This window comes from Polistes canadensis, unplaced genomic scaffold, assembly GCF_001313835.1.
Source record: "Polistes canadensis isolate GaletaPanama2010 unplaced genomic scaffold, ASM131383v1 scaffold_10, whole genome shotgun sequence".
Taxonomy (NCBI): domain Eukaryota; kingdom Metazoa; phylum Arthropoda; class Insecta; order Hymenoptera; family Vespidae; genus Polistes; species Polistes canadensis.
Genome location: NW_014569557.1, coordinates 993,225 through 1,009,553, shown reverse-complemented (window position 1 = coordinate 1,009,553; position 16,329 = coordinate 993,225). Strand labels below are relative to the sequence as shown.

The following is a 16,329-nucleotide window of genomic DNA, read 5'->3' as shown; positions in this document are numbered from 1 at the left end:
TCGTCTTTCTCGTAATTTTGTAATAATCGTTGGTGGGGCGATACGGTAGAGGAAAGAGAGACTGGTCTGGTGTATGAAAAATCGTCAGAACGATAATCATGGTTTTTTTGAGAGGCCGTCGGGAGTGGCGTCATTAAAAGGTATATCGCGCACCGTCATCAACAACGCGATATATGTAAGCCTGTATATTCTTGCCACAGAGCATGATCTACGTAGAGAAACTTCTACGGAAAAGCAACAGTCTATCCTTGACCGGAGGAATCGAGATAATTCTAATCAAAAATATACGAAAGAGTGAAAAGAACTTCGCGCTTTTCTCATAATCATTTTAATTAATCATCTAACAATTCTAAACGCAAACGATTTCGTAGAAATTTCCTTTAAAATTGTCGATGACATAGATATTTACAATAATAATCGATTAAATTATGAATATTTTTTTTGTTTTTTTTTTCGTTTGTTTTATCTTTTTACATTTTTCTTTCCGCCTTTCACTTTTATCGAAGTATCAATCGATTTAACACTAGAAATATAAGCTTGACGCATCTCGTAAGCTTCCTCAAGCTGAGCTTTTCTTTGAGAACAATTTTCTTCGTAAACGTTCCACAATTTTTCATATTTTCTTATTCGTTCCAACGACCGATCGGTTAAACGTTGAATAAAATGATCGTGAGAATGAATAAATTCAAGAACTTCAGCGTATCGTCGATCTTTTAACATTTCTTCCTCCGATTTGGTTCTCGTTCGACGTTCTTCCCCTTTTTCTTCAATTTTTTCGTACCGACTTAAATCTAATTTTGGTAAATCGAAACCACGATATGGAGGTTTCTTCAGAGACCTAACGGCAAATTTTTCTGTTGAAGACAATGACCGACAAATTTTCGATGAGTTTCGAACTTTGTGTTTTTCCATACGTTCGTTCGTTTTAATCAAAATTTTGTTATTTAAATTTGTCAAAGAAGTTGGAGGTAAAGCGTAGGTGTTTAAAAAAGTTTCTCTGAATTCTTTGCAACGTTTAGGTCGTTCAGGATCGTCTCTTGACCAGGATTTTTTCAAAGATGCTATCTCCTGTTCTCTTCTTCTGTCTTGAATAATCTTTTTAATAACAAAAACAAATGTTAATTATTGGAAATACATTTATTTTATTTCATTATTTTTTTTCTTTTTTCTTTTTAGCAATAAAATTACCTCTATACCGCTGTCAGCATCGATGACAGCTTGCAATTTCCAAAAAGGTGGATCCAAGTATTGATCGATCTGATGTTTTGAACTACGTTTCGTTCTTGTCGTTTCAGATCTCTGTAGTTTAATAATGGAACTATTACTAGATTTAGTTCGAACTGGTACGTTTTCCCTTTTTGTCTTCTTCTCCAATACCTTGACAAAATTATAATTCAATCATTTAATTATTTTTATATCATTTATAATTAATTTGCATACTTACCACTGACCATTCAGCATCGGTTAATGGCCAACTATTATCAAGAACAAATGCCTCGATGTAATAAATAGTTCGTGGATTTTCCTTCTCTATAAATTCTTCTTTTAATTTCAAATACACAACTGGAATACACAAAACTGATCTACCTTCGATTTCTAATAAAACATTTTCTTTATCATCCACGATTCTAATTTTCATTTGAACCAATTCGTAAGAAGTCATTAATCTTAATGACAAGACACTATCTTTAACGATATTAACAATCCATTTGGAAATGAAATTCATTGTGTTAGGTATATAAGTATTAAATGTTTCTTCGATAATTAAAGTAGGTATTTTCGTGTTCAAGGATATTGGTTCCTTGTCAGTTAATTGATAAAACATTGATTTCCCCTTGATGGTAACAAAATGAAGAATCCATTCCGTGTCTCTTAATTTTTGATTATCACACCATCCATAAGCGAACAACGTGTAACCGACAGTTGTATAAGGATAATTAGACGGTGCAACGTTGTTAACGATTCTCCACATTTCTCGACCGGTTTCGTTGTCGAATAATCGCAAATTGTAACTCGGTAAGTTAGTAAAAAGTTGAATCGTTCCAAAGATCGTTTCGTTTTCTTTTGCGTTCACGATTAGTCTTGTTATTGGAATCCATTGATTGGGTTTAACATTTAACAAAAGTCCTTTGCACTCTTGAATCTGGAACAAAGTAAAAAATATATTTTTTCTATATATATTTTTTGTGTGTATATTAATTCTTTAAAATTACCTTTAATACGTATTGAAAGTCTTTAGAGCAAGGATAAGCTTTGTTAAATCGTTGATTTTTTTGAATGACCTTTCGAAGCAAACTACACGCTAACGACTCGCCATTAGAATAATCGAAAAGTTCAGCGATCTTTAATAGACTCGTTAAGATCTTCGAATGATCCTTGTGATTAGTATCGTGTCGCTGTTTATAACGTTTAACGATCACCATCTTAAAAAAAGATTGAATCACCCTTGCCGCTTGATTATAATCGATCCAAACCATTTCGCCGTCGATCGATTCGCTCGAGTAATTTTCTTTAAGCGAGGACGCGTCGTCGATCTCTCGGAATGCATTTAAGATGATCGACGGAGTTTTGTGACGTTCTAAACCGATTGTAGGATCTAGAAAAAATATTCTCAAGGAAGATAAAGTCTCGGGTACGTCTTCCGATTTGAAAATCATTTTTATCGATTCCAATAATTCTTCCATGAAGTGCTCGTGTATTTGTTTGAAAAAAGTTCGATCTCGTTTTTCGGTAAAGCCCCTTAAATCCGGCATATAACTTCGATAAAATGTCATCAAGTTCGAGATATAATCTTTACTACCAAAACTCAAAAAAGCTTTAGCTATGGAATTGCTAACGTGTTTGACAAGAAAATCAATTCTATCCGATTCCGTGATCATTAACCGATGTATTTTAAGACGATCACCAACGTGAAAGATCGTGTTAGATGAGATAGATACGAAACAACGTGACTCCGATCGACAATAAATACGCAAAAGATGTCTTCCTGCTTCCAATTCCAGTACGCTTGACTTGGTACCAGACGTTGAAATTGATATAAGTGTTCTTGATTCGGTCGGCCTGAAAAACCAACTGTGTTTTTCTACGATGAGATAACTCACATCTTCAGATGATAATCTTATCGTTATCAAATCATCGACCTCTTCTTCGTTAGAGACTAAACTCGAAAATGGTAATCGTTCTTCCATGCTACTCAAATTTATTAACAAGAACTTATCCTCGAGTGAATCACAGAAAAGATACAACGGCTCGTTCCTAGACGATTTCATAGTTTTAGGCCAAGCATAAGTGTTCATAAATTCAATCGAATCACCGTGAACAACGTCGGATGTTGGACTCTTTTTGCTACCTCTTTTCTTCTGTTCCCTCGATGCCAAATTCATTTTCTTCTGATCATCCAACGTAAAGGAATCAGACATTCTAAGAGTAAATTCGAAATACTCAGGCTTGTAAAAGAGTTGAACTGTTTTGACGTACGATGCCATTTTATTGAAATCGCACCAAAAACTTATGTCCTCTATCGTATCTTCTTTCATATTATTATTCAAAGACGTTATTTTCTGGTATTTGTTTTTCCCAAAAAAATCGTTATTAAAGAAATATCGATTACTCTTGCATTGTCTCAACGGACTAACGATTTTCAAACAACGAATAGGAATAAAATATTCCGCTGGATCGAGCAAACCTCGATCGATGGCCCAATTTATCCATCGATATTCTTTCCATCTTGCTAAAGGTTCTTTTATCTAATTAAGAGAAAATTGTCGATACATTTCAAAAAAATTCTATCTGTTTGTCCATTTTATTAAAACAAAAAGTGTATCATAGAAAAATAGTTTACGTCTTTGGGATTCAATGGAAGATCACGCGATTGAACAACGTGAACCAAATGGCTCCAACAAGGCGACAAACCGACCACTGTCTCGAGCGTGACCTCTTTCATATCTTTCAAATCGAGAAACAGCGTGATAGGTCGAGGTTTATCAGGAAGTTGCAACCCTTCAATGCCTCTTCGAATTCTTTTCCCTTTTATGCTCGACTTTTTCTCGACTTTTTCGTCTAAACAAAAAATATAAAAATCCTTTTGATAAGAAAAAGATAAATAATCGCTGGATCATTTTTTAATATTTTTTTTTTCTTAACAAAGTTCATCTATGGAAATACTGTGTTTAGAGACAACTATTTGTTTATCCTATAAAATTTATCAATGATGACAAAAGGAAAACAAACCTAGCTCTACGTTTTCCGAGCTCGTTCCTTCTTTCGTCAATTCAAAGTGTTCAGCATATTTCACTAAGAATTCCCATTTGTCTCGAGAAGAAAGATGAACAACGTCCAAAGACAAACAGATCCATCCTGTCAAAACAAATAAATTAATTAAATTTTTGTAATAAATATTTTTTAACAGGCTAACATATTAAATGGAGCGTTTGTTCTATTTGCAAACAAATATTTTCCTTGTTAACAATTATATACTTGAATTTTATTCAAACATAATTATGTAATAATTTAATATAAGCATTTATGAGTTAAAAATAATACATTGTTTATTTAATTATGTTAATATTTCTTTTTTTTTCGTACCAGTGAGACAAGAAATCAGATTAAAATCCACGATTTCTCTTCGCTGGGACCACGTTAAAGATGCGATTTTTAATAAAGCTTTTGCCAAAAGTATTGGCCATAATTCAAAATGATTATCTGTAGTCGGTAACACAGGATTACAGTCCTTATCGACTGGTATAAAATCATCTACCACTATTCGACGCCAACATCCCAGAAAATGAAGACGTACGATGTATTTTCCTAATTAAATATTATGCTTATTATATCCTATAAATTATAATTAGATAAACGAAAAATATGTAAAATTTACATTTACCATTTGGATTAATAATTGGACGATGATGCACGTTACGACCAGCTTTATTATTCGAATAAATGTGCATCCAACCCTGCCATTTTTCTTTTCGTCCATTCCAAATAAAATGATCTGATTCTCCACTCACTTCTAAACCATTTTTCCCACAATATTGTAGATTTACTATACTTGAAATAAAACATCTGACGAACTAAATAGTATTCGTATAGAAAGTTTAATTTAAAAAAATCTTTTCTTTTAATAAAATTTCGATAAATTTCGACGTACTTCACTGTGCAACAGATGCTTGTTCCGTTTGACTAAATCAGGATATTCTCCGGTCATAGTAAAGACAGTTAAAGGTTCCTAAAATTATCTTTTTTTGTATGTATATTAAATAAATATATTCATTAATTTGAATATACCTTTAAATCTTTTAAATAGCGTGGACGAATCCATTCGTACGGTTCCAAAGATGGAGGCATCGGAGTTGATTCCGTGTCTAAAAATAATCCATCTTCCCCGTCTACATTTTTAATTAATTAAATTAATTGTTTTTTTATTTTATACATTAACAGGTTAGAAATATTTTTAATGTATATTATTTACTTTTTGGTAAAGACCATTTTTCGTTATTTAATTCTGTATCTTTCCATTCGGACCAAGGTATGGAAATATTTTCGTTCGAGCAATGGTTAAAATTTGTATCTATTAATTTTTTCGATCTTACCGAAGCGTCCATTTGTATTTTATTTATTACAAATATATTATTATAATAATATGTTGCATTTGTTTTTTTTTATGTAAACGTATCATTATTACTTAATCATTTTTTTATAAAAATATATATAAGGCTTCACATTTGAAAAATGTATATCTTTATTATTTATTCAATTTATTATACACTTCTGTATTTTTGTAAAACAGTGGAATGTATATATATATATTTATATATATATCTCTATACTGTAAAATGAAGATTTCCGAATTTCATGATATTAAAAGAAAAACCTCTATAAAAAAATTCTACATATTATTAAACGCAATCGTAGAATTGTTAGTACCTAATGTTTATTATCGCAATTTCAATTGCAATAATAAGAATAAAAACTAATTAGCAAAATAATAAGAATTATTACAATAGTAATAAAACATTTTACAAAAAATAATTATTATTACATTTCAATATTATTATTATTATTATTATTATTATTATTAATATTATTATTGTTCGCTTATTCTACTTGCTTAGTGGTTGTTAATTATTGTTATTAATTAAACTAAAGGGAAATATTAATAATCAAGTAATTGTCTTTTTAACGAAAATTACATGTAAGTAGCTATCATTTAAGTAGCAATATTTATCCCTGTCGCTGGATCACCGTTACATAGAATTAATTAAAACATATATAAGAAATATGTCACAGATTATGATCTATCCTGTCATTCGCATATAACGAGTTCTTTTAAGTCTTTAAACTATACATATGTATATATAGATATAGTAACAGTTAATTCATAAACATTCGAAGAAATTCATTGCTCAAATTATATTGAACTTGTTCTGTATGAAATGTATTGTTTAAATATTTTCTTTCTCTTACGAAAAATTGTCATTTTATGTATACGATTATTTGAACTATGAAAATAATGATTATTAGATTATCTCAATAATGTAGAATTATTCTCTCTAAATGGAGTTTATCAAAATATATATCTTTAAACGATATACATTTACAATTACTTACATATATTCGGGATCATTGATCAAATAATTAACATCTTTGTAACAACGGAAAAATATTACAAATTGTAGCAGCAGTAAAAGCGTATTATTATACAGAAAAATGTATTAGATCCGAATAACAGGATTTTTTTATGTACTAAATACATATTGTATACATTTAAATGCGATCAAACGTTATAACACTTAAGTTATTTTTTTTTTTTGAAACACTTGAACCGTTTGAAACATTTCAAGCGCTAGACCATCAGTTAGAGCCATTAAATAATAGATTTATTTATTTTTAATTCATGAATTATTATCTAATACGTGCATCCATATTAATTATGCAGTTAAACGTAATGTAAGCTTGATAAAAAAATATGAATTATTTTCTCGGTCAAAAAATTATCCTACTAGAATTCCTGATGTAGTCTTTATATTCGTACATGTATGTCATTGTGTGTATGTGTATGTGTGTGTGCCCTTATTTGTGTGTAAAATTGCTTTTATTTTATTTTACCAAAAAATGTATTTCTATATTTGGATAGCAAGAACCAGCTTGCTTTACAACAGCGAGGATTCAATGATAGCAAATGTACTTCATAAATGTTTTAGATCCAAATACAAATTATTTTCAATATTTTATCAATTTTGGTCATTTTCGAAAATCCAATTCATTTCGATTTAATTTGATATTTTTTATGTATTGGAAAATCTTTAGGAGCTTGTTTTATATTTATGGTGCCTTGATTGTTGCCGTTGTTTCATTTACTTAATTTTACTTCCTTTTCTTTTTACATCATTTTGGCACAAATTTTATTATCTCTCGATACTTCTTATAATTCGACTAATTAGGCGAAATATTCTTTCCAAAAACATAAAATATGTTTAAGCATTGAGTTCAAAATGAACGTATAAGAAAGATTAACTGGCCGTGTATTTAAGACTCCATACATGTGTTTGTGTATATTATCATAATACTTTTTAAGTATATTTAATCTCACACGCAAAAGATTGATATCCTTTGGTATAGATTACACTTCCTAAATGTATTTGTATGCTCAACTAATCTGTGCTCCAGTATTGGCAGTGCTTGAGATATTTTTAGGCATTTTTTTAAGCATTTTTTTCTAATATAACTAATTGTTTAAGACCGCTAGATTCAAGAAATAAATCTATTGATATTATATACGGTTTTGATATCGTATGAACAATTTCAAATCATTTTCTTTTCCTAGAAATAATTCAAGCTTGTTAGTATCAAATTTGGCACCACATACTAAGCTCTCTGACGTATGTGAAATCGATTACTCTTTGATAAAACATAATATATAATATATATATAAGATTATTGCATATTTATACGATAAAATTTGATACGATGAATAAAGGGCCTGATATTAATGGACGGTAGGTTACATCTCGTCAGTTTTAAATCAATCATGATCAGGGATCAATATGTTTGTATGAAATAAAAAAATAAATCTTACAGAAACATTGGATATAAACCTTCACAAATATTAGAGATCTAATATCTCCTGTATAGCAAAAAACTTCGAATGAAGTTAGGAGATCAAAATGTCATCGTATTTTGCATTACTGCTTGGTATCGTCAATTCCTATTATTACAACATTTCTGTATGTGTTTAACATATTTTTCCAGGTCCGGATGCACGTTGATCTTCCATTCGTCCAGCTTGGAGTCTTTGGATCAAAGCAAATAAATCTTCTTCTGGAACTGTTGAGCCAGAGTGGGTATTTCCATTAGGTCTTGGATTTCTTTCTTCTTCTGCATCTTGTAACGATGATGAAGCTGGTAACGGACTACGTTGATCTTCTAATCGTGAACCCTAAAATCGCACAAATTAATTAAGAAAATATACTTTAACAATTAAACAATTTATGAATAAATGTCATCAGACGAAACTTACTTGACATCTTACAAGCATTTCGATGAACGAATCATCAGCATCTGCATGTGCTTGAGTAGATGATTTAGCTTGATCATTTCCATTGGTATTTAATCCTGGCAAGAAGGGTAAAGTAACACGTTGTTCATCCATTCTTTTACTTTGCATTCCAGCAATCAATTCCATCAAATCTTCTCCGTCTCTGAACATGTAATTAATTAGATATATATCAAGTTACAAAATAAACAATATTTCATACAATGTTAAATACGTGAATTGGAATTATTCGTACTTGTCATTTTCAGGGGTGATACTTCGAACTTTAGCGTTACGATTAACACGAAGAGCACAACGTTGATCGTCCATTCTACCAGATTGAAAACGAGATAAAAGATCAAAAAAATTATCTTCCTCTTTTTGCATTAATTGTGCAGTAGCACTGCTAGCAACATCTGGTAATGGTTCAATAGGCTCCTTTTGTTTACCATCGGGCGTAAGCTAAAAAAATAATACACTGCATCATTCTCCATTTACACGCATGGTGTATTACATTTATTTACTTAATAATAATTTCAACCTTAATGAGATCTAAATTATCCATGCTCTGTCGACGAAGTCTGTATCTGCCAGGAGATGAATTATTGTAATTTGATGTCGCATTCGTAGTAAGTTTATGCATTTGATTTTCTTTATTATGCTCTGATCCTTTTCCTATACCCAAAAGTTTTTGTAAATCATCAACGTTCATTTGTGCAGTAGCCTGTCCCATCGGATCCTCTAATTCTTTCGAAATACTCAAATGTAAATTTGCATAATGTAATGCTTTCTCATGGTTGCCCATAGCGGCATATGCGTTGCCTAATGACCAACATGCACGTCCTTCGCCTACACGATCTTTCAATTGTTGAGCAATTCCAAGGTGCCATAAATGATATTCTATAGCGGCTGGATAATCACGAAGAAGTGTATATGTGTTTCCTAAAGAATAGCATGCTTGCGCTTCGACTTCTCTATCACCTAATTCTTGTGCAAGAACCAAAGTTCTCCTATAAGAAATAGTAATGATTACTTTAATTATGTTCTTCTAATATTGCTGATATAAGAATAATTTTAGTAAATAGGATATTTACTTATAATGCTGAGCAGCCTTTTCAAATTCTCCAAGAAATATGTGTGAATTTCCTAGGTTACTGTTTGCCCTTCTTTCGGCTGCTTTATCACCAAATTCCTTAGCTATTTTTAATCGCTCATTGTGATAGTATATGGCTTGTTGAAAATCTCCCAAAAGGTAGAACGTATTACCTAAATTGCCACAGGCTCTACCTTGCGCAGCTGAATCTTCCAATTCTCTCATAAGTTCTAAATTTTCTCTATACATCCACAATTTAAATATATGTTTAAATATATGTTAAAGGATTTTTAATTTAACTTCATTTTATTTAAAATATTCTTACTCATAATATCGCACAGCTTCCTGTAAACACTGTCTAATATCTTCAGAAAATTCTCCAGGATCATGTTGTCCTACTCTTCCCGCTTGTTTTCCTTTTGCATGATATACGTTTCCCAAATTGTATAAAGCTCTTCCTTCACTGAGCTACATAATAATTATTTATTCTATTCAATATTCTCATTATAATCATAACATTGTTTAATATTGTTTTAGTATCTTACCTTATCACCGATTTCTCTCGATATCTCTAAATGCCTTTTACAACACAACATAGCTTCGTCAAATTTTCCCATGACTTTTAATGTATTCCCTAAATTACCACTCGACTTAGCTTCTCCCAATTTATCTCCCATATTTCTTGCAAGCGTTAAGTCCAATTTATGATATTGCATTGCCTTAACATAATCACCGAGATAAAAATATGCATTTCCTAGCTGACTATAAATTGCACTCAATATTCTTAGATCATCCGTTCCTGCTTGTATAGCTGCTTGAAAAAATGCAACGCCTGATTTACAGTCTCCTGCTTTGCAGAGACGTTCTCCTTCGAGTGCCAATTCCAGACACATATTCCATCTTTCGTTATTCTAATGAATAATAATTAACAATTACATGCTTATCGTTAATCTTAATAGAAATGAATGACAACATTTATAGAATCTTATACAAGTAATGTGTGAGATACTAGAATAAATTAATAACTTAATTAAATTAATTATAGACGTAGTTGAGCTCCTATAATTTCTAATTACTATAATAAATAAATTCAACTTTAAAATAAAATAAATGAAAGGTTATGTATGATACCAAATAAAAAGATTGTAAAAATAAATTAGATACAATAGTGCAATTATAAAAATACGACTAAAGGAAGTATTAAACATGAGTCATAGTATGAACAATCCTCTGATTAAAATACGTTTTACTTACTTGTCCTTCGGAGGATAAATTTTCGGCACTGGCACTAAGCGACATCGTGTGCTTAATTTAATTTCCTCCTTTTTCCTTTTTTTAAATAGTATTCTTAAATAATATTTATTATAATATTCTTGTAAATAATACTCTCTGTTATTTTGAACGTGTAACAAATAAGGTGGGTCTTACATATATGGCACGATATTTTTTTTTCTTCTTTTTTTTAATAACAAATACTATTGTCCTAATTCACAATTTTCAACGCGTATCATGATTATTATATGGGCAATTTAATTATCAAACCATTTCAATGAATTAAATTACGTCACTTTTTATTACTTGTATACATAAGAAGTTCTACAACCTTTCCCCTTTCAGAATGGAACTCAAAGCAACTTTTATCTATAGTGAAGTGAGCGTCTAACGCTCAGTGGTTCTCAAACGATAAGATTAATGATGTCTAACCACTCTGTATAGCATATGCTATAAAAAGATGATGTCATTGTTATCGCGTGTATTGGAAAGAGATAAAAATGTAATAGTTTAAACTAACCTAAACTGTTTCTGATCAATGCGTTTATGAACTTTTGAAAATAATATATAAGTTTCCATGTATTTTTAATAAAGATTTAAATTTTATATATAAAAATATATCATTAATTATTCTCTAAGTTGAATTGTTTTAACGAAAAAAATCATTATCTACTGTAACGAATTTAAAATCAGTTTTTATTAGCCGACTAAAATACATCACGACGCTATTTCTGCATAGCTCGTTACTGATTCGCTATTGACCGACCAATTGGATAAGTTTATTAATGTAGGTTACATATGGCTATGGCTGCCACCATGGAGCTTATATACAAGGAGGAAGGCGCCACAATGAAAAAATGATTTCTATTGCCACTAGAGAGCGCGTCTAGTCGCTTGGTCTGATTTTTAAAAACAGTAATTAAAATAAAAACATCAAAGAGAACTATTAATTTCAATTGTTTATTTATAAAATCACACGTACTTAAATCTAAACTTAAGAACATCACCGCCGCCCTCGTGGATAATTATTGTACTCGATATTCAGTCATTTTCAACAACACAAATTCGACGCAAACGCCTATCTCGATCGTCCTCCTTGTATATAGCTTCGTTGCTGCCACATAGAAATATATATATATTGGAACACATATATATTGTACCCTGTCTTTTGTGACTTGCTCTAGTATTGACGGGAATATTAGTGTGGAATGGAGTTAGAATGTGTCATTAAAAGGTGTTACCTTATAATCTCGTAAATTATTTAATAGTGGTGTCATTAATTAGCATTAATGTGTTATTTTTGAAAGAAAATACCTTAGTAAAGTGGAATATAAAAAGAGAATTCATCTTGAAGATTTCTCATCTTTGGAGCTTTAAATGCAACCTCTCTACTGAATATTTTTCACCTTACTTGGCTATTTCTTGTCGTAAGCTATCATTATATTGTATTTATTAAATTATTTATTTCGAAATATATTTTGCATAATTATCGCACATTTTGATCATACGGATGAGTTTCTTGAGATAGATAATGAACGATAATAAGAAGGTAGGTGAAAATTCCAGTAGTGAGGTTGTTAATCAATTTCGAAGCTGTAGGGATGTGAGCGATATTGTACCACTGTATACACCACGTGCGCTTTATCTAAAACCACTTGCAAAAGTAAATGTGTCTGTTAATCTTCCCCAACTGAAGACGCCAGGTAAAATCTTCTAAGTCAGCAGCACCCTTCTCTCTTATATATTTTACCATCTTAAATATCTATCTTTTTTTGTCAGTTCTATTTCACGTAAGTTATTTCACTTTGTTGATTACCATTGGATGACTCTAAAAACAAATTCAAATTACATTTTATAAATAAATTTATTTGATATACTTTACATAATTGTATTTCAAGTAAGAGCATCAAAGTTTACTTGTTGAGAGACAACTATCTCGTTGTCCCTTATTTACAAGTTCATCGAGGTTTAATTTAAATATTTTTATTTTTTTTTTCTATTTTTCGACTAATCAACTTTATATAACTTATTTATCTATGCACAGCTTCAATGGTTCTCCTTCATGCACAATCTGCATTAATTTACATCGATAGGGAAAAAAAAGAAAAGAAAAATATTGAAAGGAATCTTCATAAACAGAACTTTCATAAAAATCTATTATATGTGGCCTTTTTAGTACAGCAGGTTTTTATAGAAAGTTAACTGCGATATAAACAGGAAAAACTATATCAACATGGGAGGTAATGGAGAAAATACGAACACTCATACTACCAGACGAGTTTGCTTCTCTGAAAGTAGCCAAAAGCACTTTGGAATTCATCAGACTGGAAGGAGATCTACGAGACAGGTGCAGACTTCAACGCGTATTAGCAAGATTGGATTCTCAGCGTTTGAATTTGGCTGGATTTCCCAACGTGCTCAAAATTCGAGCAGCAGAAGCAAAGGATGATTTTCCTACTAGACATAGTTGGGACTCATACTTCAGAGATGCCAAACATATGAACGAATTAAAGCCTGGAGAAAGACCAGATACGATACACATTTCAGGACTACCGGTCAAATGGTTTATCGAAGATGGAGGAAACGTACCTAGTGAATCACTTATCAGTAAAATTTTCAAGAAATGGGGCTCTCTTAGGCGCATTGATGTACCTGCTGCAGATCGATACAGGCCAAGAATGCGTCTTGGTACAAATATACATAAATTCAGTTACGAAGATGGAATTTTCTTTGACTCTTATATTCAATATATTGAATATATGGATTTTGTTAGAGCGATGGATGCTTTGCGTGGTATGAAACTTCTTAAAAAAGAGGGACAAAATGCTCTTACTGCTGTGATAAAGGTTTGAGAGATATTGCATTTGTTGCTGTATTAAAATTCATATTAAATGTTATCGTATAACTAATTTTCATTGATCCATGGATTTAGGTTGATTTTGATAAGACAAAGCATATGAGCGATAGTACTGTTGCCCACAGAGAATTTGAAAGGAAACGTCTTATAGCGCAGGATAATTTGGCTGTAGAAAAGCTACGTAGGAAGGAAGAAGTAGAAGAGAAACGTAGAGAGGAACAAAAGTTAGTACGAATGTTCTCTTTCTCATATATTTAATTTTTTTTTAAATATCGTTTATTTTCATACTCGAATTTTTGCAGAAAGAAAGAAGAAGCCGATTCAGTGGCTAAAGCGAGTAGACGACAAAAACGAGAGGAGAAACGTAAACGAAAAGCACTTACGATATTTCGTAAACAGGAAGAAGATAAAGTCTCAATGAAAATAGCTAGAGAAGAACAGAAATTAATAAAAGCACAAAGGCAGCTCGAAAGTATCCGTCTTTTAGACGAATTATTTGATAGGATAAAGGTAAAATATTTAAAAAATAACAAAAATAGTAAGTGTAAAATAAAAAATTAAAAACTAAAGATTATATTCTTTTTACATATCAACAGATAAAAGTAGAAAGAAACGAAATTAAATTAGATCAAATATCGAACTCCGATATTAAAAAGGATGATAAGAAAAACGAAAAGATCAATGAAATTGGCACCAAATCTGAGTCGGGAGATGAAAAGAAGAATAAAAAAATGAAAAAGTTAAAAAAGAAGAAAATAAAGAAAGAAAAAAAGAAGAAGGTAAATTTCTATCTTTAAATTTTATCAAATGAAATATAATATAAAACAAATGCAAAAGTAATTGTAATATTCTGGATATATGTTTAAACAGAGAAAACATAAGAAGGATAAAGGATCTGGTTCTGGTAGTGAAACAGATGCTACAGATGCTGATAATTCTAAAAAGAAAATAAAAAGTGTCTTAACAAAAACGGTCACGTATCCATCAGCAAATACAGGTAAAAGACGCGAGTATTAATTATTTAATTATTTAATATTTTTCATATTTAATTTTTCATTATTTATTATCATATCAGGTCCAGTTTCCGCTGCTCCAGCAATTCCATATCCACCAATTTATTCAAGATTTCCCCAACATTGGTATTACGAAGCAACATTACCAATGATGTATCCTCCGATAACAAGAGGCAATGGTAGAGGAAGTTCGCGTTTCTTACGTGGTAGAAATCGAGGATTTCTATCTTGGCGTGGTGGTGGAAATACACATAATTTGCGAGCATTTAATCCTCACTTGTACAATGAGCAATATTACAAATACTTTGCTCATTTAGCTGGTCAAGATTATCATGATTTCGAAAGTGATTATGAGAGAAGTTCTCGATCTCGTAGTCGTAAAAGATCAATCTCCCGATCCAAATCTCGATCAAAGTCAAGATCCACGTCGAGATCGAGATCTAAATCTCATCCTAAATCCAGATCTAGATCTAGATCGAGATCGAGATCGAGATCGAAATCTAAATCTCATACAAAGTCAAGAGGTGGAAGATCACGGAGTCAAAAACGTAGCAGAAGCAAAAGTAGATCTCATTCGAGGAAAAGTAACAGAAGATCCAAAACGAAATCTAAATCACCACCATCGAGAAAGAGATCGCGTTCGCGTCGATCAAGATCAAGAAAAAAGTTTCGTTCGAGAAGCCGTTCCAGATCTCGTAGTAATAATTCTAGAAGTCGATACAGTAGACGTAGGCGTAATGTAAGATCACCTTCTAGAGTGAAAATCACTCGAGCGAAATCACGTTCAGTATCGCCTAAAAGAAGATCGCGTAGCAGTACGTGGTCTATGCCAAAGTCATTAGATAGAAGAAGTTGTTCGTGGTCAAAAACTATCGATAATACTAATTCTGTTGGAGATACTCAAGAGTCTAAGGAAAAGGAGAAGGAAAAAGAGAATAAAAGCCAAGAAACACCCAATAAAGAAGAACGATCTTCGCATACAGCAACAATGTCGGAAAATTAGCCTAAAACACATTTCTTTTATCCATGTTTTCTTCCTTTTTTTTAATATAATATATATATTATATAATTAATGCATAATATATGTATTATATAATTTAATCACATTTTTTGTCGCGTATTTTCATTTCAAATAATTTCTTTCTTTTTTGTGATGATGGTAAAAATAATTTGTATTTATATATTATATATTATTGTTAAAAAATTGTGTATTTATATATAAATTTATAATTTATAATATGTCGATAGGAAAGATTAAGTTTTTAAAAATGAATTTATTTTCATAGGCATATAAAGAAAACATCTTAAAAATCTTTAATGCGAGTAATGTCGCGGTCGATGTTGATAATATTGCTATGTCTCCCCTTACTGATGAATATACTTTGTACATATACACATACATACTCATTAAAAAGTAAATTACTACTTACTTATTAAAATACAAATACCGATTTGCCGATAACACACACACACACACACACACAGAGGTACTCTTGTGTTGTTGCGTTGTAATGTAGTAGTTTTTAAACACTCGTTGCCTTTCGTACGCGAGATTCTCGGT

General features: G+C 31.1%; 3 protein-coding genes across 7 annotated transcripts; 1 reads left to right on the top strand and 2 right to left on the bottom strand.

Annotated features, from left to right (window-relative positions):
- Positions 1-462: 462 nt before the first annotated feature.
- LOC106792590 (androglobin-like) lies at positions 463-3,269 on the bottom strand. The gene is made up of 4 exons (XM_014759061.1): positions 2,214-3,269; positions 1,445-2,143; positions 1,189-1,377; positions 463-1,095 (listed from the first exon to the last, which is right to left on the bottom strand). The coding sequence occupies exons 1-4, from the start codon at positions 3,267-3,269 to the stop codon at positions 463-465; spliced, it is 2,577 nt and encodes an 858-aa protein (XP_014614547.1).
- Positions 3,270-6,090: 2,821 nt separating this feature from the next.
- LOC106793056 (G-protein-signaling modulator 2) lies at positions 6,091-11,422 on the bottom strand. Its single transcript, XM_014759663.1, has 8 exons — positions 10,881-11,422; positions 10,172-10,537; positions 9,952-10,094; positions 9,628-9,867; positions 9,075-9,543; positions 8,790-8,995; positions 8,519-8,699; positions 6,091-8,437 (listed from the first exon to the last, which is right to left on the bottom strand). Exons 1-8 carry the CDS (start codon positions 10,923-10,925, stop codon positions 8,234-8,236), a joined length of 1,854 nt encoding a protein of 617 aa, XP_014615149.1. The 5' UTR covers positions 10,926-11,422; the 3' UTR covers positions 6,091-8,233.
- Positions 11,423-11,849: 427 nt separating this feature from the next.
- On the top strand, positions 11,850-15,842 carry LOC106793052 (A-kinase anchor protein 17A). Of its 5 annotated transcripts, none has more exons than XM_014759654.1 (8): positions 12,032-12,325; positions 12,492-12,601; positions 13,080-13,744; positions 13,831-13,979; positions 14,058-14,265; positions 14,352-14,534; positions 14,626-14,752; positions 14,831-15,841. In XM_014759654.1, the coding sequence occupies exons 3-8, from the start codon at positions 13,142-13,144 to the stop codon at positions 15,769-15,771; spliced, it is 2,211 nt and encodes a 736-aa protein (XP_014615140.1). In that variant the 5' UTR covers positions 12,032-12,325; positions 12,492-12,601; positions 13,080-13,141; the 3' UTR covers positions 15,772-15,841. The 5 variants fall into 5 exon arrangements, with proteins under 5 accessions (XP_014615136.1, XP_014615140.1, XP_014615139.1 ...); XM_014759653.1 differs by having other exon boundaries at positions 12,033-12,325; positions 13,116-13,744; XM_014759652.1 differs by having other exon boundaries at positions 12,033-12,325; positions 13,075-13,744.
- Positions 15,843-16,329: the final 487 nt, after the last annotated feature.

Bases quoted from the DNA above. Each gene is read 5' to 3' on its own strand.
- LOC106793052 (XM_014759650.1), top strand. From the start codon at position 12,430: ATGAACGATAATAAGAAGGTAGGTGAAAATTCCAGTAGTGAGGTTGTT. The intron at 14,266-14,351 runs GTAAAATATTTA...ACATATCAACAG, and splicing joins AATTATTTGATAGGATAAAG to ATAAAAGTAGAAAGAAACGA. The intron at 14,753-14,830 runs GTAAAAGACGCG...TTATCATATCAG, and splicing joins GTATCCATCAGCAAATACAG to GTCCAGTTTCCGCTGCTCCA.
- LOC106792590 (XM_014759061.1), bottom strand. From the start codon at position 3,269: ATGAAATCGTCTAGGAACGAGCCGTTGTATCTTTTCTGTGATTCACTC. The intron at 2,144-2,213 runs GTAATTTTAAAG...ACTTTGTTCCAG, and splicing joins ACTTTCAATACGTATTAAAG to ATTCAAGAGTGCAAAGGACT. The intron at 1,378-1,444 runs GTAAGTATGCAA...AATTTTGTCAAG, and splicing joins CCGATGCTGAATGGTCAGTG to GTATTGGAGAAGAAGACAAA.
- LOC106793056 (XM_014759663.1), bottom strand. From the start codon at position 10,925: ATGTCGCTTAGTGCCAGTGCCGAAAATTTATCCTCCGAAGGACAA. The intron at 8,996-9,074 runs GTTGAAATTATT...TTATTTTTTTAG, and splicing joins ATAATTTAGATCTCATTAAG to CTTACGCCCGATGGTAAACA. The intron at 8,700-8,789 runs GTACGAATAATT...TTACATGTTCAG, and splicing joins ATCACCCCTGAAAATGACAA to AGACGGAGAAGATTTGATGG.